Here is a 25,758-nt window from a genome sequence, read left to right as displayed (position 1 = left end):
TTCCTTCTGATAGTACTAAACGATTAGTTTGACCTGCTTCACGAGCCTTTTGCCAAACAGGTCGGTCATTCACCTCGTTCACATTGCGCCCTTCTGTGTATTGCGGTCTCGATTATCGCCTTCTAAAGCTACGTATGCACCAAATAAGACACTACCAGTCGTCCTTCCGGGTCATGAGCTGTCTCCAGATTCGTTGCCATCTAACTCGGATCTGGGCTGCATCTCTCCAATTCCCCACACTTTCCAGACATTTCTCCACTTGGTTCAACCACTTGCGCGTTGCGCCCCTCCGCCGCGTTCCAACCGGCTCCGAAGTAAACACCAACTTTACCGGATTGATTGTCTGCATCCAGCGCATCCGGCATTCTTGCGACGTGTCAAGCCCTCCGGATTCCTTGGCGACTTTCCGAATACTTGGCTTGCCGTAGAGTTGCGCCAGCTCGTGGTTCATCCTTCTCCTCCATACATTGTTCTCACGCACGCCGCCAAAGATCGTCCTAAGCACTCGTCGCTCGAAAACTTCAAGCGCTTGCAGCTCCTCTTCGAGCATCATCCACGTCTCGTGCCCGTAGAGAACGACCGGTCTTATCAACGTTTCGTACAAGGTACACTTTGTACGCCGGAAAAGGGTACCAGACCTTAAGGTCTTGTGGAGTCCATAGTAGACACGACTACCGGTGATGCTGCGCCTCCAAATTCCTCTGCTGCGGTTGTTGTCCGACGTCACCAACGATCCGAGGTACACAAACTCTTCCACGATCTCGAACTCGTCCCCGTCGATCGTCACGCTCGGTCCTATGCTAAGAGACTCGGTTTCTCCTGCCAGCAGATACGCCGTCTTCGCCACATTCACCCTCAATCCAACCTTTGCCGTTTCCCGCTTCAATTCGGTGTACTTCCTAGCCGCCTCCTCGAACGTTCTGTCGACAATGCCTATGTCGTCAGCATAGCAGATGAATTGCCTGAATCCGTTGATGACCGTGCCCCGCATGTTGAAGCACGGCCCCTTCATCGGGTCGGACATTGCACCCGAAATCTTCACGCTGCACCGTCCACCCTTCCATCGTTGATTTCACCAATGTGATCAGCCTCCCCGGAAAGCCGTTCTCGCACATGTTCTTCCATAGCTTTTCGCGATCGAGTGAGTCGTACGCGGCGTTGAAATCGATGAACAGGTGGTGCGTCGGGATCTGGTTCTCGCGACATTTTTGGAGGATTTGGCATTGCAAAAAGATTCGGTCCGTCGTCGATTTCCACTGCACAAAACCAGAAGATGATCGGTAGGGTAGTTCTCACATTCCAACTTGTCCCCCTCCTTGGTAATTGGGCACTTAACTCCCTCCATTCTCTCCTCCGGTAGCTGTTCTGTGACCCAGATCTTGACTATCAGATGATGCTGACAGGTCGCCAAATTGTCCAATCCCATCTTGATGAGTTCAGCTCCGATACCATCCTTACCCGCTGCTTTGTTGTTCTTCATCTTTTTGATGGCATCCTTAACTTCGCTCATCGTGGGTGCTGGTTTGTCCCCCGTCGTCCTGGAACTCCGCATCTGGGACGTTCAGGTGGTCGTCGAAGTGCTGCTTCCACCTTTCGTTCACCTCGCGCTCATCCGTCAAGGTTCCTCCGTCCTTATCCTGGCACGTTTCGGCACGCGGTATGAAACCTTTCCATAATTGACTGAGTTTCTTGTAGAACTTGCGCGTTTCGTTGGAGCGATACAGCTGCTCCATGTTCTGGCTCTCCAACTCTTCCAAGCGGCGCTTCTTGTCCATCTGTTTATACGATTCCTTGTTCTCGCGGGTGTTATTTGTTTAACACCAACAGGCACCACATGTCCAAATGGTGTACTTAAAACTAAGAACATTACACAAATTATCGCCTAAAAAACAATAAAAACATATTTTTGATGACGTTACGGGACAGATTAAAATCAATTAAAGAAGCTACAAAATTGAATGCTTTGTGTAGTCCAGTCAACGCGCTATGCATGGCATAGTTCGTTCGGCGAACAGGGACACGCAAGAACGGAGTGTTAAGAGGTGCTCCAAGCGAGGCCATAATGTCTAGTCCTCGACGAATGGCTGGGCACTGCAATCTAGAAGTCAAAGCGTCGGAGATCACGAGTGCACGGCTGACATTTTTACGCACTGCTAAGGTGTCAAGGTTGATCAGCTTACAGCGGCTTTCGTAACTAGGCAGATGAAATGGATGGCGGAGCGCGAACCGGATGAATCTTCGCTGCACACTCTCAATCCGCACCGCACTGTTCTCGTAGTAGGGACTCCATACGGCAGAACAGTACTCCAGCGTTGAACGGACCAAAGCGCAGTAGAGAGCCTTCAAACAGTAGACATCTGTAAATCCTTTTGCTGCACGGAAAAAGAAGCCGAGCTGTCACGAGGCTTTGGAAATCATGAATGAGATGTCCTGCTTGTATGTGAGTTCCGTGTCAAGAAGCACGCCGAGGTCCTTGACACAGTTCTCCCGGGGGATTAATGTGCCGTAGATCTGGTAGTCAAACTTGATTGGGTTGCGTTTCTTGGAGAAGGTAATGTCAGAGCACTTGGTGGGGTTGACGACCATGCGGTTTTTTTCACACCAGTCCGGGAAGACGTTCAGTTCCTGTTGGAGGGCTTGAGCGTCGCCTGCATTATTCACTTGACAGTAGATCTTCATGTCGTCTATGTAGGACAGACGCGGCCCAGAGACGGAGTGGTTGCAGTCGTTGTAGTATAGCAGGAAGACGAGTGGTCCGAGATGACCCTGTGCGATATCCGAAAAGGCCCTCAAGGCAGCCGACAAGGAGTCTCCAATCTTGACGTTGATTTTCCGGTTGGCCAGATAGGACTGGAACCAACTAAGGGGAGTCCCACCGATTCCCATCCTTTCCAGTTTTGCGATCGCAATGGCGTGGTTCAGCTTGTCGAACGCTACCGACAGGTCGGTGTACACCGCGTCGGTTTGCAATCTGGCAGTGCAGCTGTCGGTCACGAACGTCGTGAACGTGGGTAGATTCGTCGTTGTTGACCGCGATGGCATGAACCCGTGCTGGTCTTCGCTGATCAGGTAGAACAGCTTCGAAACGGCGCACAGTGCTGATATCCCACGATAGTTGTCCACGTTCCGTTTATCACCTTTCTTGTGAACCGGAAACATGAAGGCGTGCTTCCAGAGCTTCGGAAATGATCCAATAGAGAGAGAGATAGATTGAAGAGGAGATAGAGAGGCTCCAGGAGCCCGTCAATTATTTTTTTCAGGACAATCGATGGAACTCCGTCCGGGCCTGTCGTATTGGATAACTTGAGCTTGCCTACGGCTTCCAGAATCTTGGAGCGATCGATTGTAATCGCATTCAGAGCCAGACCGTTTGAAGGGACATTGCTGGCGGCGGCGGTGACTTGTTCTGGTTGCAGGTCTTCGAGCGTGAACACGCTCGAGAATTTCGCGGCGAACAGCTGGCAGATCTCCTCCGTATTCGATGCTGTCTCGACTCCTAGGAACATAGATGACGGTAACCCGATTTCTTTCCGCTGATGTACTTCCAAAATCCTTTCGGGTTGGACTTGAGTTTCTTCTGGGTACGTACTTCATGATCGGCAAGACACTGTCTGCTAATCCTTTTGTAGCAGCTGCTGAGTCGCACGTAATAGTTGTGCAAAGATAACGTCCGATGTTTGGAGAATTTTTCATGGCCGACCTCTATGCAGCTTTGACTCTGTTAAGCTCGCTGGTTTGCTATGGAACACAAGCATTCGTAACAGGTTTCTTCGGTACGTGCCTGTCGATGGCGTAGCTAAGAATGTTGGTGAAGGTCTGTACGGCCTCGTCGAGATTATCCTTGTCAAGTTTGTTCGCAGCGCCGATGACCGCGATAGCAACGCCCCCACCATCTCTTTTCTGACTGTTGACGAACTGCTCGCGATCACCTCTGGAGACCTGGTGCGTAGATGTGCTCTTAACTACTTTCACCTATAGAGGAAAAAATAATACATGATTAGTTTTACTACAAATAACCCTAAATAAATATTGACAAACTTCACACTCTTCACAGTAGAAACACGATTGCAATATAGAACCGGACCATGGATCAAATTTCTCAACTCGATTTAAGTAACAGCGCACACTCGAATCTTTCTTAAGTATATTTATTAAATTTACAATTCTTATAACAGCATTAATCATTGTGTTCAAAACTTGTTCATAACTAAATTGATTGTGGTTCATGATGTGTGTGTGAGTGTGGGAAGATTTCCGAATCCATCGTGTTACGAAAATAAAAACAAACAAAAAGGAGCGTAATTGTAAAAGGGTCAAGTTCTAGAAAGTACGCCAGTGTACACGTGAATTTTAGAATTTTAGTAGCAGACGAGGAAACAAAGAAAATGACAGTGGTTTAATTTTCAGCTTGTTGTTGTTGTTTCTTTTACATTACGTTTTATCACCTTAGTCCTGCGCAGCAGCTCAAGCTCCTTATAGCATAAATATCGTGTTCATGTCTTTTCAGTTTTTCTTTCATGTATAAAAAGTAAATGTTTATGTCGCAAACGGGCCAGAGTTGACTGCGTTTCCACCCCCTCTCCCTTCTCTCTTTTACCTTTTTTTCGACAATGAAGACGACGACCGCGACCACCCACAAGCTCCTTTCTTACAACAACTAACTAAACAACTGCTCCGAGGCACGCTCCAGGTGCCAGTTGTGCCGCGACAGGGCCGCACGCGCCTCGTAGTCCTCCACGCCCATGTCGCGTAACCGTTGCACCTTCTGGTCAAAGTCCGCGTTGCGGCACGGCCCGCCGGCGTACGCGTTCGTCCAGTGCTTGGCCGTCAGTATGAACATCTCGTGGTTGTCCTTGTACTGCGTCGCCACGACCGCGTCCTGCGGGTCGTCCGGTTCGGCCGCGGCGAGCAGGGCCTGCAGCGACAGCAGCACCGTCCGCAGCGTCATCGCCGCGGCCCAGTTGTCCTTCAGGATGTCCAGACAGATGGCACCGGTCACGGAGGAAATGTTCGGGTGCCAGATCTTGGTGATGAATTTGACCTGGTTGGGGAAGGAACTTCAGTAATATGTTCACAGTCAACCATATAGCTTCTAAATACCTTCGGTGGGTTGAACGGATACGTTTCTGGAACCTTAATTTCAAGCAGGAATTTTCCACCCTCGTACGGTGTGTCCGGAGGGCCGGCAATTTCCCCGCGCAGCTCTGTAAAGTTGTCATTTACGATGTCTAATTTGATAGAACACTGAACAATCTGAAATAAAAAATTAAAAAAATAAACTTTGTGAAATTCGTGTTGCCAACTAGCAACTAGAAGGCGCGATCTTGAGCCACATTGCTGCAGCGTCGTAATCTCCGCGTGGTAAACACACTCAATTGATCCAACGTGAGATTAGCTATTGCGCGTCGTGTAGCGATCGGATTTGTGCAGTTGCTCTGGCTGGGAATCGCGGGTGGTGAAAGCGATAGAAAACGTGGTGGTTGAAACGTTCAAAAGTGTGTGTCGAAAATATCAAAATTCTAAAGTTTGTCAATCAAAATGAACACCATGCCAAGTAGCAGTAGCGAGTCGGAAATCGAATTCGAACAAGGTATGAATAACAACATTGTTTAAGATTAGGAAATTTTTGCCCAGCCTAATTTTATAATATTAGGTAATCAAAAATGAATTTTGTATGAGCCAAAAATGCCATCTTTTTAATGTTATAACGCAAGACAGTTGTAGATGCTTGATGCAAAATGTTACAAATTATCGGGAAATTTACTTAAAGATTATGTTGAGGCGCGCAGTGCGTTTGTGAAAGATACGATGTCCCATTGTAGAGAGCTCCTGACGAATAATTGCCTTGGAACCAAAATTCGGAGCTCCCTGTACATGCAGAAATGTGTTGTTACTTGAACAGTCGTGCTCAAACTATCAAAATCCACTTTAACGAATCATTTTGCGTTTAACTTTACATAGTTGGCCGCATTAATATTATTTCTTAAAATTTCCTATAAACTTGCTTTAAAAAAATTATTGCGATTCAACCCATTTTGAGCACCAACCCATTTTTTGAGACCAACCACGTGGACACTTTTTTTGAAATCTTAACACCCGGTTCGAAAAACAGGAAAGAACCTTTGCCGACTTAAACACGCAACCATTCGTGAGCGAACACGACTCGCTAGCTGCCAGCCCTGTCAACCGCTTCACACAACGATACAAATACACATTCGCAAACGAATATGTTGAGAGAGGAGAGAATCTAACAAAATACCAGCGCTGCGCTCTTTTGGCCTGCACTGCCACAGTTTGCCGTAAATTTTTTATTAGGCATGGTGGAAATGTGTTTTTGATGTTGTGTTATCATTTTATCAAAAAAAATTCAAAATATGTTTGATAATCTTTAAGCAGTTGAATAAATAATCAAAACAAAGCCGAACGCAGACTATGTTGAGTCAGCTTTGATCTACATAGCGCAATCAGGCTCTCTGAGCGAGGAGAGCAAACGAGAGAGTATTCAGTAGGGATTGGTGTAAAAGTGACAAACGGTAGGAATTCATCAGAGCAGTTTTGCTTCGCGTTCGATTTGTGCTGGCCAGTGAATGAGTCTTTGTGGAGCAATCAGGCCGACGCGTCCACCTGTTCAACCTGTTCATAGGACAGGTGGGCAATTCGATGTATAATAATTTCGATTAGCTTATTTATAAACGTTCAATAATATTATTGTACAAACATACGAACTCGTCTCAGAATCATGAAGCATGTCAGTTCTGCACAGTTTGAGCGTTGCACACTACACTAGTACGCCGTGTACAAATGAGAGACCTTTGAATGTATTCGGCGATAGTCTGTATTTAACAAATTTTTCGTTCCCAAAAATCTGTATATACAGTAGTTGTTCGGTAACTGGGCGTTGTTTAACTGGGCTGCTTTTTAACTGGGCGCTCTATAACTGGGCCGTAGCCCAGTTAAAAAGCAGACAAACGTCAAAAAACCAAAACAAACCAAAATGACCGAGGGGTTAATGGATGCAAAAATCATATTCAATAACAACTTTTTTCAAACTTTTGTTTAATTTCAAGTTAGAATTAAAGAAATATGAAAAGTAAGAATTGTAAATAAATTTGAGTAATTTTATTTTTATTTTGCATCTGGAAAATATTCTTCATCGGTGGTCCCCTCGTTTTTTTTTGTTCAGCCCAGTTAACGAGCAACATTCGGTGACTGGGCTACGTTCTCAGCCCAGTTACCGAACAACTACTGTACAGAGTTTTGATATAAGGCTTTCTAGGCCCAGTGAAAAAAATATAATTTAACCCAAAAATTAAGAACTTCTCGTCACAGTGTCCTGATGCAAACAATCATCGAGCTCGAGCTGTCACAGCCCTGCGAAGTATGTTGTCTGACATATCGAGCTATCAGTCAAAAAATCCAGCTAGAAGTCGCCGGACAAAAAAACTTTTGCTAGAAAGAGATAGGAAACCTGATGCAAACAAACGTTCAGCTGTAATGTAAACATACTTTGAATGTGTTAGTAAATTTCTGACTAGAATGCCTTATTGATTATATTTAAAAATTTCAACAATATTGTAATTGAATTATGCTTTAATATGATTAAAAAGCTTAAATCTGCTGTTAAAATTTTAAAAATGTTATTTTTTTGCTTAATTTCACATAAATTCAAAAAACGATAAAACTGGTTCAATTTTGCTAAAAATGATTATCAACGCCGATTGTTTTCAGCTGATTGTAAGTTTATTTACATCGATTTTTTTAAATATTTTTTTTTGCATTTTTCGAGCCTATATTGAAAGGGGGAGCGACAAAAACTTTAAAAATATTTGCAATGGCCTAAGTAAGTTAGCAAGTTTTGCACAATAAATGGTTTTGATCAGGGTTGCACATAAATTTCATATATTTTGATTTTAAGAAAGTAAGACACAGAAAAAAAATGATTTATTTAACACTGGAACGCCCAACGCATGTCCAACTTACACGGACGCCCAAGCCTCCCAAAAAAGTTGGAACGGTTACTTCAACTCGCTGGTTCTCGGGCATAACTCAACCAATCGGGACGATTCTTGTTTCCAGGGATTTGTAAGAATGTCTAGATGATCCTAAAATTTTGCAGAACATGATTTGAACAAATCTGTTATTTCTGCGAGCGAAAACATCGTTCCAACTTTTTCAAAAAGACTGCCTCCGCGGATTTTTTGGCGATTTTTTTTTTACACGCGAAAAAAAAAGTTGGAACGATGTTTTTGATCGCAAAAATTACAGATTTGATCAAATTGAGTTCTGCAAAGTTCTAGGATCATCTAGACATCCTAACAAATCACTGGAAAAAAGAATCATCTTGATTGGGTGAGTTATGCCCGAGAACCAGCGAGTTGAAGTTACCGTTCCAACTTTTTTGGAGCCTTGGGCGTTGGAATGTTAAGCATTGAAATGTATAAAATTGTATTGTAATTGTTTTTGCCAAGTTCAATGAAATATTATGATAGCATCTAACATTTAATAATCATTAAAACTTCTTTGTTTGTTGCTAACATTTTTTAAGGTTAAAAAAAAAAACAAAAACACTTTTTGCGGTGCTTTGCATCATAATTACAATATTTTTACAAAAAAAAAAAAAACATAATATAATAAGCAGATTTCAATCAATCGTTTTCTCGATATTAAAGTGTGAGTTGGATAAATACGACGAGTGCTGAAAAAATCAAGTTTTACCTTGTTGCATAAACTACTATTTTGCAATTCTGTCGTGAGACTATTTACTTTTCCTGTCTTTCTTGAGCGACGAAACAGCCTACTTTTCTGTACCAAAAATAACAAAATCAAAATCAACAAAGTTACCATTTTCACAACAAATGCTGAAAAGTTATACTTTTCAACATTTTTTTGATTTGAATGATTCATTGACTCAATGCATGAACATTTGTCCTATAATTATGTTCAAAGGGTGTTTTTTAGAATTACAAAAAAACGTTGTATGGAACTCGTTGCAAAACTTGATTTTTTCATCACTCGTCGTATTTATCCAGCTCGGTGAACCTCGTTGGAAAAATGTACGACTCGTACATTTGAAAATCTGAAAATCTTCTTTTACTACTATTATGATCTTTGATTTATTGAGACTTTTTTTTTATTTTTGAAAAATAATGCAGCGATCTCTATTTTCAGAATGACGAGTTTGCTTGCATTTAAAGAGTTTAAAAAAATTGTCCTATAAACTTTTGTGTTTCATATCTTTATAGGACCTTTAAAAAAAACTCTACTTTTTTTTTTATAACAATAGACATCACACCGTATTTTCAGACTGAATTTACTAACTAAACGGGACAAACACAGAACACCCAGAGGAGATGGGCGGGAATCGAACCTGGGCCCCTTAGCACACATGAGGGATCGGCAGCCTAAGCCGCGCCACGGGGTCCTTTTTCAAGCAAAATTTTATCCCTGGAAAATTAACCTGACAAAAAAAAAACATTTTTATTAATTGAAACCATGCTCGTTAACTTATTGTTGACAAAACATATATTTTTTCCATGTTCCTCGAAAAAACCTTCATTTTTGAAGAAACGATGTAAAAACTGTTTGAAATTACATTCAGTTTTCTTCTGCACATCTGTAGCCAAAAATCCAAGTTTTGTCATATATTTCAAATTTTTAAAGAATGAAAAATGTAGTTTTTTTCGTCAAAACATATATTTTTTGAAAACAAATGATTTTAAGATGATTTTAAGCGTCTTATGAAAGACGTCAAAAACTTCACCACACCGAATATGGCTTTTAAATTCATTGCCTTTTTTTCAAAATGTGTATAGAAATGTAAATTTGTTGATACAACCACGCAAATGTTAATTATTTTTATATTAAAATATAATTCGCTAACTGGAACGACTGACAGCTCACAGCTGTCAAAAACTTGAAACCACATGCTCGCTAATCGTTGAACAATGGGGTTGAAATGTCTGCATCCGTTCGACAATTGGTTATGACGTATGAGTGCTTTTTAATTCGAATACGTTCGAGTTAGCGAGCATTCGAATAAGCGACGTTCAGAGTAGCGACATTTGAATTAACGAATTAGCTCTGTATTTATAAGCTTTCTGAAGAGTTAGATAAATTTCAAAGGCTCGTTCAATGCTTACGCTGGCTATTATCGATGTAAACAAACATTACTTGTTAGCATCAACATTGTTAACGCGTTCGGTGTTATTTTTTTTGGTTTGCAAGATTTTTAAGATCATTTCTAGATTAAATTTTCAAAACAACCTATCCCTCATGGGTTTCCTATGCAGATAGGACCTTTTGAAAATTTAATCGAGATTTGATTTAATCGGCCCATACTGCCCTCACCCCTACTCTTACTACTCTCACAGTTACATACCAACAATACAATTTATCGAGCTTTTGCTAAAAGTCGGAATCTAATCTCTAATCTAATAAGACCCGAGCTTTTGCTAAAAGTCGGAATATACATTAAATTTTGTGTTGTTCGTCTTCTTGACCCCACAATCCTCTATATCGAAAATAGCCTGCTATGACAACTCACTGACATGCAGTTTTATCAGAAGGAGAAGAAAGTCAAACTCTTCGAGCTCCGAAATTTGTTGCTGACCCTTTGGATTATGCAATATACGATGGGTCGGCCCCTTCAATGACAATCTTATCAATTACCCTCATCGCAAGCCCAAACACGGATCCTCTGTCCATATCGTCCAGTACTTACTTCTTCACTTTTCAGAACCTCCTTGAATTCTCGTTTGATGCGGGACACTGCCATGTTCGCCATTTTACCTCAGACTCTGCCTGTTGTGTCTTTTGCAAACGAAACTATCAAGCCAAACTGCAGTCGGTTCCCGCTGGGGCGAATCCTGTCAGTGTTCCTACTACTGCTGATTCCACGACGCAATTTTGCGGAACGGCTCTGGTCGGGCGCTGCTGAATCGGCACTTTTCAAACCTAGTCCAAACAAAAGCCGTGTGGTTCTTCCTTTTGGGTTCACGGTATCGACTTTGTGCCGTGGCCCCGAAAAAAGCAAGCAAGAGAGGAGAAAAAGAAAAGAATCGAAAAGTTATTTTGACTTTTTGTGTTTCCTCGTTTCGCGCGGATTGACGGACACAACTGTTTCAAGATGGAGAAGGTGACAACGGAGAAATAACTCACCACGAAATTTAAAAATTAATAATTTTTAATATAAACTTGTTTGATGATTTGTTATTTTCTATCCTGAATAATTTTTGTTATTTTAACTCTCTACTGCCCAATTTTTTTTTTTTTCGAATGTATTTATATTTGCTTTGTTTAGGTCATTTTGAGCAACTTTTGTTCTACGAAAAACTTTACTTCTAGATTAAATTTTCAAAACAACCTATCCCTCATGGGTTTCCTATGCAGATAGGGCCTTTTGAAAATTTAATCGAGTCTTCTCTTGTTTTATGTTTTTCTTGTTTCATTTTTAGTATTTATATTTGCATCTATCTTGTTAAGTTTATGTTTGTTTTTGATAGTATTAGGCACCTCCTATCATTATCTTTTACCTATCTAGTTTTTTCATGTTTTTACAGTCACTTTTAATTTTTTTTGCATGTTTTTTTTACATTTTTTGCTCTAGAATTAAACCATTATAATTTAAATTGTTTTAAAATGATTAGAGGCATAGTCTGGGACAATACAAAAATAACTGCATACTTATTTTTTCAAAACATCTAGACTTTTTTTTGATTAGGTCCTATAAACATATGAAACACAATAGCTTATAGGACCTTTAAAAAAAACTCTAGATATCTGCCAAATTCACACTAACACACCACACCTAACTGACTCGGAGCGTTTGGTACGGTATGTCCACGCATCCTTCCTCCCAGGGATCTGACACGCATGCAGTTTCCTCACGCAGAAAAATATTTTGTAGAATCAGCCTGTACGAGGTTTGATTCAACAAAATTTTTGTTGAATATAATCAACGCTGATTTTGCGTTGAAACTAACCTTGATTTTCTCAATTCCACAAAAATCTTTTTTTGTTTTGAAAAAGTTGCTTTGACGTTTAGCGTTGATTCAACAAAACTCTTGATTTTCAAATCAACAAAACGTTTTGTTGATTCAAATATGTCTTATTTTTTTGCGTGCTGAAGTCCCCGCCAGAGGCGCTGTCAATATTGTTTACGTGTGGTTTTTGAAAAGGTCGTATGAAATAAATACATAAATTTTGTTCCCAATTTTTTTTTGTTTTTTTTTTATATCTACTGCATTTATTTGCGTGATGATTACAATTTTTACGTAAATTTTACCACACTTTACATTTATTAGATAAATAAAAAAAAATCTACTTGATGATTCAATTAATACAACAAAACACACTAAACTAATCAAAAAAAGCTTCAGTTTTCTTGAAATAAAATTAAATTAGTTTGATTCGTCCTGACCGTTGGATGAAAATGAATTGAGCTTTTAGAATACTATTAAATTTCAGTCGAAAACTAGCTGTCACTAAACAACACAGTGCTGATATTCCAACATTAGGTGCTTGACGGAATTAAATGCTGTTTCCCTAGTTGCCCACTGAGATTAAATGTAAAAAAGAAAATAAACTAAAAAAATGTTTGTATTTCCAGAGTTTTTTTTGAAAAGGACCAATAAACTATTGTCTTTCATATGTTTATAGGACATAATAAAAAAAAAACTCTAGATTTGTATTATTTATGTTCGATGCGCATACGACTTTTTGAAAAGCCACGCGCCAAAAACTTTGTTCGATTTTGGTTCGATTTTGACTTCACTCGCTTTATATGTGGACTAGTATGTGGATGACAGGCGTGACGTAGCCGTGCTTCCTCCCCTGTAGATTCTATGGCAGGGGTGCTCAAAGTTTTTGAGTGGCGTGCCAAATTAGAAGCTCACTTATGCGGGCCAAATGTGAAAAATGTGTATTTAAATAAATAAATATCGCTAATTCAAACTTAAAATTAGTAAACTACATTTATCAGTTTAGGTTTTTAAATTGTAGGTATTTTTTGACATTTTCGTAATTTAAATATTAGAAAACAAAAAATTATTTTTTTTCCAACAGTTTTATTCAATTCCCGCCCGTGTGGATCAATCGGACCGCGCACTGGACTCACAATCCAGAGGTCGCCGGTTCGAATCCCGCGGCGGGCGTTCTAAAATTCTTTGTGTAAATATGGGTATTCGGCGCCGTCGCTCCGTGCCATACTTTCATACACTTAGGAGCCCAGGGCGGCGAAGTCCTTGTAGATAAAAGGAAGCCACTAGTGGTTGGTACTATCAATGGTGGCCAACGGCTATAAAGTCAACTTCGTTTTTTTATTCAATTGGTTCACTTTTTTAAATTAAAAAAAAAAAACAGAAATAGCAAACATAATGCAATTTTTATGCCTAAACTAACGGATCTATGGTCTCGTTTGTGTTGATGGATGTTTGATACTTTTGTGACTGAGGACATTCTTTGTTGAACAAATTAAATGAAAATGAAAAACGGGTTTTAACTTGTATTTTCACATATTTTTTTGTAAAACAATTTAAAAAATGTGATTTATGCTTGGAAGAATAAAGTAAATTTATTTTTAAATAAATTGCTACCAAAATTTTAAATTGTTGCAAAGACATTTCTCAACAATTATTGCTTCCATATCCATAATATTTTAATAAATTTTGGTCAGCCTAAATCCGATGTTACGTACTCAATTCGTAACCCAAATGACATGAGTTTGAATCGCGAGGTGGGCGGTTTATAAGTGCAAAAAAAAGTTTGGTGCCAAGCCCTTAAAAATGTTGCGTCATGCCTCTCCAATGATAAAAAAATTAGTAAAATTTGAACATATCAATATGTTGGATTTTTGCAAAATATTTATTTCGTATCTGGAGTTTTTTTTTAAAGGTCCAATATACCAAATTTTCAGTGTTTGCTTTTTGGGTGTTTTTTAATACCCCTGACTCAAGGCGGTTTCAAAAACACCCAAAAAGCAAAAACTGGAAATTTGGTTTATTGGACCTTTGAAAAAAAAAAAAAAAAAAAAAAACTCCAGGTATATTCAGAATCAGATTATGGATCTCGTTATGGATACATCATTGGATTTATATTGACTAAAAAAAATCACTAAACCTTAATTTTAAGAATTATAAAATCACTTTACAGGGGTCCAAAGGGCCATTTTACATGATCATTCAAAATGGGTCCGCGGGCCACAAAAACTCACCTCGCGGGCCACTGTTTTATGGAATGTGATCCGTTCACGGAATCCTCTCTGCGGAAACACAACGCAGTAGGGCTGGCCACTTTAATTTTTGTATTACATTTTCGGGTGATCTCGGGTGTATTGCAATTATTTATATTGTCAAGAAAAGTGCTTGGGGCGTAATCTAATCACAAGACTTTCCAGAATGCGTACATCGGACTGGCTGCGTTTGTGTTAGATTGGATAAAATTAGATTAGATTATGAGAACTTTGATCATGAATAGGGTCATAAAGCCCTTTGTCATTTTTTATGTACAACGATTTAAAAAACGACTACTTTTTTTCGAGATTTATAATTTTTGTTTTTTTTTTATTCGAATGAAACTTGTCCATGTACCAAATGTACCTATATCTTTTGTCATAAATAAAAAGATACTTTGCATCATTTTTTTCAAATATATAAAAATGGTTATATGAGGAAGGAATTTTCTAATCAATTTGGTTTCTTCGGCAGAGTTGTACTATTCCATTTTTTATCACTAATTTTTTCAATTCTTAATAAGTAATGGGTAAATAACTATTTACTCTAAACACGAAAGTGATTTTGAGTAGAGATTTTTTAGCAAATAAATTCGATTGTTCGCTGACCACAACAGGATGCGTAATATGAATGCAATAATGTGAGAAACTTTAAGGATAACGACTGAAATCTGAACAGATCTGTATTTGTAGTCCAAAAAAACAATTATTCAAAAACAACACTTGTTTTTGTTCGCTCAACCTTTTGCATTTTGCCTCAAAAATGCATCGCTCATTTCCAAGCAAAACGACAATACTCCGTGCGTGCACATGGTCTCGCTACTGCTGCCCCCCTTTCCTCTTTTGAATCCGCGGGGACGAATCGCCGCGCGGACTGACAGCGCGAGCCGTCATCCGCGGCCCTCACGACCACATTTGCACACTGGTTGGACCTGGACTGGTTATAGCTGTGATTGTGTGCGCGCGGCGACTACCCACAAATCGACCGACCTGCGACGACAACGACGACGACGAGGCTCTTATTTAATTTGATACCGTAGATTGTGTGATGCCAGTTCGTTCTTCCAACCCGATTCGCGCCAGAAGTTTAATCCGAAACAACTTGGAGAAGTCAGCCGCCAGCAGTAGCCCGCAGCAGCAGCAGCCTCTCCTGCAGTCCAGAATGCCCAACATCAAGGTCTTCTCCGGTTCGTCCCATCCGGATCTGGCGTCGCGCATCGTGGACCGCCTCGGCATCGACCTCGGGAAGGTGGTCACGAAAAAGTTCAGCAATCTGGAAACATGGTGAGTACAGCGGGGCATTTTTTTGCTGGAAGGGGTTGCACATGGACTTGGACTTGGACGGAGTCTTCCGGCCGGTTATCGATCCAACAAGCAGAACCTCATGGAGCCATGTTGTTGTTGTTGCATTGGGAAGAGATTTCCCCGAAAGGAACAAAATAGGGCAAACTAAAATGGCTGAGAGAGATGTGCTTTAAAAATAAAATTCACTTAACCTTGAAGTGTGACAGCCAGAAACGCTGAAGGCAGAGCTCTTTCTTCCTTCTGCTCCTCTCGCTCTCTTTGGGGATCATGATCATGATGATAGTACGGTTTATATCTGTGTATAAAAACCAGGTGGATAGTGGACGGCGGCAGCAGCAGGAATACGGTGCGCCAATGGGTGGATTTTATCACAGAAACCAATAACAAAACATTAAGTGCTATAAAAGTAATGAAGAGAAAAGAAAGAAGTGAAGCATAAGAAACGAAGAACTCTACTATCACTATCGAGAGAGAGTCGTGATAATCAGAGATTAAGTAGTGTAAATCATGCAAGTGCAATACGAACAGTTGTTATAAAATGTGCAACCTTGTCCTAGAACAAAAAACTTGAATTTGGTGGAAATTATGAAAAACTTCTTGAGTTGACTCAAACTCTAGCTAAAACAAGAATTTAAAAAACTTTGTAATTCCCTTAAATAAATTAGTTAATCTTATAGGTTTAATTAAAAAATCGTAAAAAAAACATTGAAAAAATTGCAATCTTATTAAAAATTTCTTGTTTCATTGTTTTGCTTTTCTGTACTTTGGCAGGCAATGTAATTTAAAACATAAAATTGAAAACCGTCAGAAAAACCAAAACTTATCAGCATTTTACTAATTTAATTCAATGGTAAATATTTTTCAAACAGACTCTAAAAAAGAAAATTCACATGTTGCGCGGCAATCCGCGTGACCAAACTTGACTTGATGCGCCACCATTCTACGCGTGAAGGCAATATCATGCAAAGTCATGTGGGTGGCGTCGGCGCCCATTTTCTCGATCGAGGTTCTTTTGAAAACAATCAAAACAATGTTGAACAACGACGTCGGTCAAAGTAAACCACCCACCACCACCCACTTGCCTGCAAATGTCGTGAGAGAAGAGAGGAAATCAGCTGATGCAAATGGCGGCTTTTATAAGCTGGGTGAGCTGTAAACAAAAACAGCAAGAGAGAAGAGAGAACTAGACGTCTCTCTGGCATGAAATTGAGAGAGGGAGATACGCTCTGTGGGCGGTGCGTTTGGCGTCATTTCTCTCAGATCAGAGCGGAAACAATGAGAATGAGCATTTTTTTATGTCCGATTCAATTCTTTTGATTTAGGTTGGGAAAAAATGAAAAGTAGCCACCTTCAAATATCTGAAATTTAACAGATTTGACTTTCAAGTTGTCCAAATAAATAAGCAAATCTGCTAGATACAACTTATAATGAAACAACTACGAACAAAAAGTAAAACAACTTTTCGACAGAAAAATCAAGTTCCGGCAAATTAACAATAATATTATTCTATTACTCAGGAGTAATAGAATGGCCAATTAACAGATGATTAAAACGAGTTGCTTGACTTGGATAAACTTGGCAAACAGGTTTGGTCTGCCCAACCCAGCTATTCCATATAATAAATTTGTCCTTACAAATCGCTGTACAAATTTGAGGAGCGTTTTCAAAATTATGAATCTTACGAAGGATTTTTCTGAACGATTTGGGGTCTTCGGCTAAGTTTTAGATATGTTCAATTGAGATATTCTAGATTTTTTTTTATTGCTATTGAAAGCTGAACATCAGTAACAAACAACAACAATTTTGTTATTTTTTAACCTTAAAAAATGTTCAAGATGACGGTAAATGCGTTACTAGTTCAACTAGCTATCGATCATCTTGACAATGATTTTTGAAATGTATCGAACTACCTTGTACTATTATGAACTTCGATTGTATTGATTCTGGTTAAGTTGAATTTTCAGTCCAAAGTTCTTTTTTGCAATCTTAAGAAGAATTTTTCAGTGTTGCAGAATAATTAGCATACAGTCCAGACTCGATTATCCGTAGCCTCGATAATCCGAAGGTTTGTATGGGACTTCGGATAATCGAATAACGAAAAAAAAAAGTTTTTTTTTCGTTTTTTTTTCATTTTCTTATTTTTAACATAAAATTCGAGTTCTGCGACACCATTTAAGTCAAATTTGAGTTGTTGATAGCATATTAAAAAATGAAATACATTTTTTCAATATTTCATCACCGCCATTTTGGCCACCATCTTGGATTTAAAAAGTAAAAATCATTTTAGCGTAGTTTAGGGATCATACCTCAACAATAAAAAATTAGACAACGAAAATAGTTTTTTTTTCGTGATTCGATTATTCGAAGTTTTTATTGCCCGAAGTGATTTTTTTCCTAGGCCTTCGGATAATCGAGCCTGTATTTCTGTTTTTCATGTGGATCAGAAAATTTCTTTAAAATGTGCTTCATAATCATCAAAGGTTGGAACGAAATACAGAGTCATAACAAAAACCAAGGTTTTCTTAGCATAACTTAAATTAATATTTTTTCAAATGGTTATATCTCAACTTCTATGGGTAAATTCTTTTATGAAAGCAAAAAGAAAATGTGTTTTTATCAACCAGAAATTTTAATTTAAAAATGTGGATTTCCTTTTTCAAAGAATGAACTAAAATAATGCTGCTACCCCTAGTTTTTTTTCCGTAAATTCGTAAAATAAAAATATGTATTTAAAACACGGTGTGTTTTTTAGAACAAACTAATGATAAAAAAAATTGGTATGTCTGATATTTGGCACCGTGAAAGAAGGGCTCTTTCCCGACATTTTGCGGGGTATACCGAAATATTTCGTCGGGGGGTCTAGAACAACTTTTTTTTGAAGATTATTTTTTGATTTTATGAGATATTTGTTCAAAAAAGTCACAGAAAATCGGTGCATTCATGTTGATATCACTCAAACTTCTTATGAATATGCCTTGGGGACTCTAACCAACTATATTTGACCAATATTTGACCTTCAAAAAAAAAAAAATCGTACCAAATTTATCAGATTTCTAACATTCTTTGAAATTACTCCAAAATACAAGCTGGAAACCCCGATACGACCGAAAATAAATCTTTTCTTTGTACAATTTGTTAGAGAATATAGCAACACATTGCCCTGATACGAATTTAAGCATCAAACAAAGCAAAACATGGATTATTTAATAAATAAGCTGTTTATTACTCAATAGGTTCCGAAAATTATTTTTGCAATCCTCTTTATTTAAAAATAAAGAAATTTTGAAGAAAGGCACTATTCATTTCAGAAAATTGGGCATATCTTTGCTTATATTGAACCAGAACTGATACTTTTTTATGGAACTTGTTCAGAAAACTGTTCTCTACAATGTGATTGATTCTAAAATGTTTTAAAATGTAATAGAGTGATGTGACAGAGGATTGCAAAAATAATTTTCGGAACCTATTGAGTAATAAACAGCTTATTTATTAAATAATCCATGTTTTGCATGGTTTGATGCTCAAATTCGTATCCGGGCAATGTGTTGCTGTATTTTCGTGACAAATTGTACAAAGAAAAGATTTATTTTCGGTCGTATCGGGGTTTCCAGCTTGTATTTTGGAGTAATTTCAAAGAATGTTAGAAATCTGATAAATTTGGTTCGATTTTTTTTATTGGAGGTCAAATATTGGTCAAATATAGTTGGTTAGAGTCCCCAAGGCATATTCATAAGAAATTTCGATTTTCTGTGACTTTTTTGAACAAATATCCCATAAATTCGAAAAATAATCTTCAAAAAAAAAAAAGTTGCTCTGACCACCCGACGAAATATTTTGGTATACCCCGCAAAAATAAATTTCATAAAAAATAAAGGGTTTTTTTCAGCAAAACACACACTTTTCGAGTACCGTCCCACCGTCAAACCATGGAACTGTACGACAACCACGACAGCATGCGCCGTTCGAAATTAGTTTTTTTCCGCACTCTTTCATTTGATTGTATTCTCTTTGCCCAAACTAAGCGAAAAATTAACCGAGACTCCTTTTGCGCTGATTTAGACGATTTGACGGGCCGCGTGTGCTCTTCTACGAAGGAGCTACTACCGGTTGGCAGCAATCAGTCAATTAAAAGAGCATGGAACGAAGCCGCAGTCGAATCGAAATCCTTTTGGATGCTTGTTTTATTTTGTATTTTACATTTTTTGCGTGTGTTTTGTCCCGACAGCTTTGCACACTATCAAATTTGTATTTATAGCGAATGCGACTCTCACCAGACACGCCAAAATGCCGCAGTTGATGTTTTGGGGCTCAGAACTCTCTTTATCTCTCGTGTCCTGAAGTTCCGCGCGAAACGTGATGTAATACAAAATAAAACATGTAATCAAATCGAAAGAATGATGAATAACGCGAGAGCGTGATTCAAAAATCGTACATGATTGTGAGTTTTTTTTCGTTTGTGAACATGCATGTTTGCTAGCGTGAATTTCGATTATAAAGCGCTGGGTGAAATGCGGATTTTGCTATACATGATGCTCAAACGAAAAAGAAATTCTAAACAACATCACTCACTGATGTTCTGAGACTGAAAAACAAAACAGTTTTAATTTGTTCCATACAAACATTTTGTTTGTAATTTTTACTGAACATCTAGAAAAAAAAATCTTTAAAATGTTAAATCAAAAAGAACTTTCTTTTGCTGGAATTTTTTAAAAGATGTTTTAATTTTCAGGACTAATATTTTCTATTCGATTTTTTAAAGTTTTTTGATTTAAATAAATTTTAGATTTAACATGTAACAGGCAATCAACCTCTCAAATTGGAAAACAATCTATTAAAAATCTGAAGTGTCATGCTATAAATAAGTGCATGGCAAGAAAGATTTTTTTTTGTTAAGGAGGTATTAGACTATGACAAAAAAAAAACTACTCAAGACATAAACGAAAAACGCTTCGCAAACAGACCATAGTTTGTCACTACAGCATAAATGTTCGGCAAACTTTTTGGCGAAAAGTATAAACACGTTTTGACATTTTTGAACTGTTACAAAGTTGTTAATCAATACATTTTTTAAGTTGCTCAAGTCAAATAATTTATTCTCAGTCAAATAACAAATTACGTTTGGATTTACCCGTTAACATTACACACATACTTTGTAAGCAGTTATTTTTTTTTAATTATACTACACCTGTACAACCTGTTCGTTTAATATTTTGACTAAAAATATAACAGTTCTTAAATTTTCCACAAAAAAAAATTATAGAAGGGCAACTAAAAATGTATAGTGTAAAAGTTCGGACAAACAGTTTTTTTGCTCGCAAACTTGTTTGCCAAACTGGCAAACTGTTTGTAAACAAACTTTTCCAAAACAATATGGCGGACCAGGGAATCTGTCAAAAGTCAGAAAGGTGCGTGTCTTGTCTAGTTTGTTTGTCACAGTCTGATACCTCCTTTATCGTTTTGAGGAAATCGACAATAACTTTTAAACGAAAATGTTTAGCAAAGTTGTTTTTTTTTTAAAGCTGCCAAAAGTAGGTATTTCAGACACTCAAAATAATCCACACGTTGATGCTACCTGAAAAATCACATAACCACGATTTTCCCCTCGCTAGGCACGTTTTGCGTGACACACGTAAAAATAATGTGTTCCGGAAAAAAATGTTTTCACGTTGATGTTACGTGAAAAACCTTATAGTATTTTTCCACTAGGGTTTTTCATGTAGCTTTTATGTGTTTTGAAATGTAACTTCAACGGGACTTGAGTGAGCCATTCGGCAAAATTTCTACGTGATTATTTTAGCTGTTGTGGCCGAGGAAGTTAGGTCATTGAGATAATCTGCTTGAGGCCCCTGGTTCAATTCCCGTAGTCGACACTTGTTTTGGAAATGAACTCGAGTGCATAATTCTCTTGACCATCTCGAGCTTTATTTCTGTGTCCGTAAACGGTACCATTATTTTCTCGGCTCGAGACCATGGTTCTCTTGGAAGATTGCTGTCCAGTTGTTGGTGTTTTACATAGAAACATATTTAAACCTTTACAACCCAACCCCGCCTTTAGACGGGCTTCACTTTAAAAAATCGCCAAAAATCCATTTATCAACCAATTTCTGATCTTTAAAAAGCATTGGAAAGAAGAACTCTTACAATTTTAGAAAATTTATGGGTTGGAAGTTTAACTTGTTTTATGTGACTTTGCTAATGTTTTTAAAAATGTAATTTTTTAGGGGTCAACTATGGCTGTGTTTTTTACTAACATTTCCTATATGTATGCAGTATTTTCTCTAGTGTTCCAGACTATGTCTCTACACATTTTTTAACAATTTAAATGATAATGGTGTCATTTTATTGCAGAAAATGTGAAAAACAAGCAAAAAATTGAAAAAGTGACTGTAAAAACATGAAAAAATTAGATAGGCAGAATGTAACAAGAGAAGTAAAGTTTTTCGTTGAACAAACGTTGCTCAAAATGACCTCCTGAACACGGAAAAAATAAAAATCTTCGAAAAAAAATTTGGCCAGTAGAGGGTTAACACAAAGTCACACGTGACTTGGTCGTTAAAATGATTAACATAATACGGCAACATCACACCTTTACGGTTGAGATATTTTTATTTATTGAGTGAACCACTCTACGATCGAATTATCGGTGATTTGAACCACCAAACCATGTGCACCCATTACTATTTTAAAATACGTTCTGTTTGACTAAAACTATTTCCTTAATTTTCCCGCCCCCTCCAGCGTCGAGATCGGCGAGTCGGTCCGCGGCGAGGACGTGTACATCGTGCAGTCCGGCTCCGGTGAGATCAACGACAACCTGATGGAGATGCTGATCATGATCAACGCGTGCAAGATCGCCTCGGCGTCGCGCGTCACCGCTGTGATACCCTGCTTCCCGTACGCCCGCCAGGACAAGAAAGACAAGGTAGGTGTGCGTTCGTGCTCCTTCGCCGTCCACAGGACACGTGGCTTTGTTTTTTGGTCTTTTTCCCTTTACCTTTTTTTGTTGTTTTTTTTCTTCTCTATATATTTCTCATGTTCCTCCTTCACCGCGCTAGGTTTAACGTTGTTGTCCTGATTGTGAGAGGCGCTTTTTCTATCGGTTTGATTTTTGTTCAGTTTTTAAATTTTGCTAGAAAACAAAAGCAGCTTCAAAGCAAAAAAAAAAAAAATGTGGAAAGAATTTCCTAACTCTTGTTGTTTGTTGTTGAGAGTTTCATTTTGATAGCTATCCTTGTACCCGTTGCGATCAGCGATCGAGCAAAGTACGTAGAACCCTTTGCGCAGTCCAGTTCCGTTAGTAACCGCGACCATGTAAACAGGCCACAATCGTGTCGGGGTCAGATCCGGGGGTTATCTTTGAGCCAGCAGCCAGCCACGAAACAACACTTTGCGTACATGAACTTCATCGTCGCCGTCCGCGAGGCCCGGAGAAAATAGTTCGATGAAAGTGCATCTTGTGAGCTCGGTAGTGTTTATTGATTTTCGAATCTCGCGCCGTTGGCCGTTGCCATTCGACGACGACGACGACGACGTTGAGGCGAGACTATAGGACAAACAACTGTCACTGATAGCGTTGATGATGATGATGCAGCCGATAGTGATGATGCCCCTGTCCCGAATGCGCTTCCTGGGTTCCCTACAGGACGGGCCTTTTTTCTTGTAACCATCTTTGCAGTTTACTATCTCTTTCACTTAGTAGTACCGTAAACGGAAGGGCTTTGGGATTCAAAATAGATAAGATCAAATATTTACGAAAGAGACATTTGTGGACTTTTTAATTTTTGAATAAATTTTGGTGATAATACGATGTTTTAAATTTATTTATATTTTTTTTTGAAAGAGCTCACAAAAATTTATCAAAATGGGATTTTTTTCTATTTCTTAAAAAAATTGTCTGTGGATCTTATGCCCAAATGAGCCTTTTGGTGCCCTATTGGTTTCGCCATACAAATTTGGGGCCGTCCATACAAAGTGCGCACTGTAAAAAAAATCTGATCAATTTCGGAGTACATATAAGGAAAAATAATCAAAAATTCAAATTAAATTTTTAAGTGTGTTTAGTACAGTCTTGACTTGATTTTCCGAAGCCTCGATTATCTAACGGGTTCTTAGGAACTTTGGATATTCGAATCATCAACAAAAGAGTTTTTTATTTTTTATATTTTGTCACTTTCAAAAAAATATTTTTTTTTGCCTTAGTAATACTCTACGTTTTTGCCATTCAACCTTCTATTGCATTTTTTTATTTTATGGAACTTTCTCTATCGATTTCTCATGTCCTAAAAAGTCATTTTGCAATGTTGTTTTCCATACAAGAAGGCTAGGAAAATATTCGCAAATCTGTATCTAAAGTAGGAATTTTCTGACCGCTTTGTGGTCTTCAGCAAAGTTTTAAGTTATTAATTATTTAAATTTAAAAAAAATCTGACGGACTTCACGTTTTTATTTTCCTTATTCTTTGGTTAATCATTTTCAAAGAAAATTGATCATCACTTCAAAATGCTCTGTATTCAGGTCAATTTTACGATTTTTTGTACCAAATGAACCAGCATATACCGGTTGTACCCTTCTTGAGGGAATTTTTGATATAAACTCAAAAGTTATATAATTTTATAAAGCAATTATTGGCAATCATTGGTTATATTTATTTTTTATAACTAAGTTTTTTTTTTTAGATTGCGATCTTAAGGTACACGGAGAAAAAAGAGTTCCCAAAATCGTGAACAAGCGTTCATGAAAATGGGAACCATGAACAAAGTGTTCGAATTCCATGGTACGATTTTGAAAAACGTACGGGGGTTTGAACACTTTGTTCGTGGTTCCCATTTTTAGGAACGCTTTTTCACGATTTTAAGAACTCTTTTTTCTCTGTGCACTAATGTAATTTCAGGATAAAGTTCATTTAATTTCTCGAGTTAATGTCATTGCCAGGATTTATTTTTCGAAAAAAATCACAAAATTCACAAAACAATGTTAATCCTTGTACATCTCTAGAAAAACATTTTTTTTTTTTTTAAATTAGTTGTTATGAGTGTATTCCATTCAGCCTTAAATTTTCATTGCTGTCGTGGATTTACCAAGGAGAGACAGGATTGTAGCATTTATGGAACCATTGTGGACATACTTGGAAACACCTCGGAACGAGAAAGTGCGGTGTTAAAATATTTTAAAATTTGTAGTCTAACAGAAAAAATCTAACTAATCCTTTTTCAAATGACACGAATGCCAAATTATGGTAAAGTGTCAATAATAAACTATAATATTAATAATAAATTTTCAATAGCCAATATCTTGGAAACTATTTATCTGATTTTCAATTGGTAAAAGAATCCATCGTGTTTTTATAAGATATGAATTTTCTAATTAAACCATACTTTTCAAATAGTCCTAACCCTAATATTTGACCTTTTTGAAAAATTAGGTGTGATTTTAAAACTCTGAAACTATTTGTTTTTCAAAAAACACTTAAAAATCCTTCCATTTGAGGTTTTTAATTTTTACAGGTTTAAACTAACCTTTTAAATGTTTTTAGAAAGTCATTGTTCAGAAATATTAGGGAGAGTTGTAAGAGTTATGAAAAAAAAAATGTTTGTAGAAATGTTATTTGGAATTACGGGTTCTTGTCGGTATTTTTCGGTGAAATTAAACTCTCAAAATTAGAAGAAAGTAATGAAACTGTTAGGTGGATAGTTGACTAGTGTCTTAGAAGAAGATTGAAAAGGACGGAAACTAAGTCAGCGAAAGGGCCATATGAGAAAGCGTACGTGTGTGATCAAGTCTTTTAACCTTCTAATTTGGCTGTGTACAAGTACTGAGTCGCAACCTCAGTAAGTGTACACAGACAAATCATCCCTGTATGTCATCCAAATGACTCCAGGACGGTCAAAAGAAATGATCACACACCGCCTAGAAAATCATGTATCGAGAGAATCAAAATTATATGCCGAAAGCGTATCTAGGCGGTGTGTGATCATTTCTTTTGACCGTCCTGGAGTCATTTGGATGACATACAGGGATGATTTGTCTGTGTACACTTACTGAGGTTGCGACTCAGTACTTATACACAGCCAAATTAGAAGGTTAAAAGACTTGATCACACACGTACGCTTTCTCATATGGCCCTTTCGCTGACTTAGTTTCCGTCCTTTTCAATCTTCTTCTAAGACACTAGTCAACTATCCACCTAACAGTTTCATTACTTTCTTCTAATTTTGAGAGTTTAATTT

General features: G+C 38.0%; 3 protein-coding genes across 6 annotated transcripts in view; 1 reads left to right on the top strand and 2 right to left on the bottom strand.

Annotated features, from left to right (window-relative positions):
- Nucleotides 1-151: 151 nt before the first annotated feature.
- LOC120419986 (uncharacterized) lies at nt 152-1,024 on the bottom strand. The gene is made up of 2 exons (XM_052709907.1): nt 521-1,024; nt 152-343 (listed from the first exon to the last, which is right to left on the bottom strand). Exons 1-2 carry the CDS (start codon nt 1,022-1,024, stop codon nt 152-154), a joined length of 696 nt encoding a protein of 231 aa, XP_052565867.1.
- A 3,108-nt stretch (nt 1,025-4,132) lies between these two features.
- On the bottom strand, nt 4,133-11,121 carry LOC120419965 (ubiquitin-conjugating enzyme E2-22 kDa). The gene is made up of 3 exons (XM_039582835.2): nt 10,721-11,121; nt 5,101-5,253; nt 4,133-5,041 (listed from the first exon to the last, which is right to left on the bottom strand). The coding sequence occupies exons 1-3, from the start codon at nt 10,781-10,783 to the stop codon at nt 4,658-4,660; spliced, it is 600 nt and encodes a 199-aa protein (XP_039438769.1). The 5' UTR covers nt 10,784-11,121; the 3' UTR covers nt 4,133-4,657.
- Nucleotides 5,436-25,758, top strand: part of LOC120419963 (ribose-phosphate pyrophosphokinase 1) — a 29,592-nt gene continuing 9,269 nt past the window's right edge. For 2 of the 4 annotated variants that reach the window (XM_039582833.2, XM_039582831.2), the window contains exons 1-3: nt 5,436-5,590; nt 15,268-15,511; nt 22,271-22,454. In XM_039582833.2, the coding sequence (XP_039438767.1) occupies nt 5,539-5,590; nt 15,268-15,511; nt 22,271-22,454 (480 nt within the window). In that variant the 5' untranslated portion in view covers nt 5,436-5,538. The remainder of the gene's footprint in view (nt 5,591-15,267; nt 15,512-22,270; nt 22,455-25,758) is intronic. The other 2 variants (XM_039582834.2, XM_039582832.2) reach the window with 1 other exon arrangement.

Source organism: Culex pipiens, chromosome 3 (genome assembly GCF_016801865.2).
Source record: "Culex pipiens pallens isolate TS chromosome 3, TS_CPP_V2, whole genome shotgun sequence".
Taxonomy (NCBI): Eukaryota; Metazoa; Arthropoda; class Insecta; order Diptera; family Culicidae; genus Culex; species Culex pipiens.
This window is presented reverse-complemented; position numbering and strand designations above follow the sequence as displayed.

Excerpts from the sequence above, each read along its gene's own strand:
- LOC120419986 (XM_052709907.1), bottom strand. The coding sequence starts at position 1,024 with ATGTCCGACCCGATGAAGGGGCCGTGCTTCAACATGCGGGGCACGGTC. Across the intron at positions 344-520 it reads AGGAGCTGCAAGCGCTTGAA|ACAATCAATCCGGTAAAGTT; the intron begins GTTTTCGAGCGA and ends CGCTGGATGCAG.
- LOC120419965 (XM_039582835.2), bottom strand. The coding sequence starts at position 10,783 with ATGGCGAACATGGCAGTGTCCCGCATCAAACGAGAATTCAAGGAGGTT. Across the intron at positions 5,254-10,720 it reads AGGTTCTGAAAAGTGAAGAA|ATTGTTCAGTGTTCTATCAA; the intron begins GTAAGTACTGGA and ends TTTTTATTTCAG. Across the intron at positions 5,042-5,100 it reads ATCCGTTCAACCCACCGAAG|GTCAAATTCATCACCAAGAT; the intron begins GTATTTAGAAGC and ends TTCCCCAACCAG.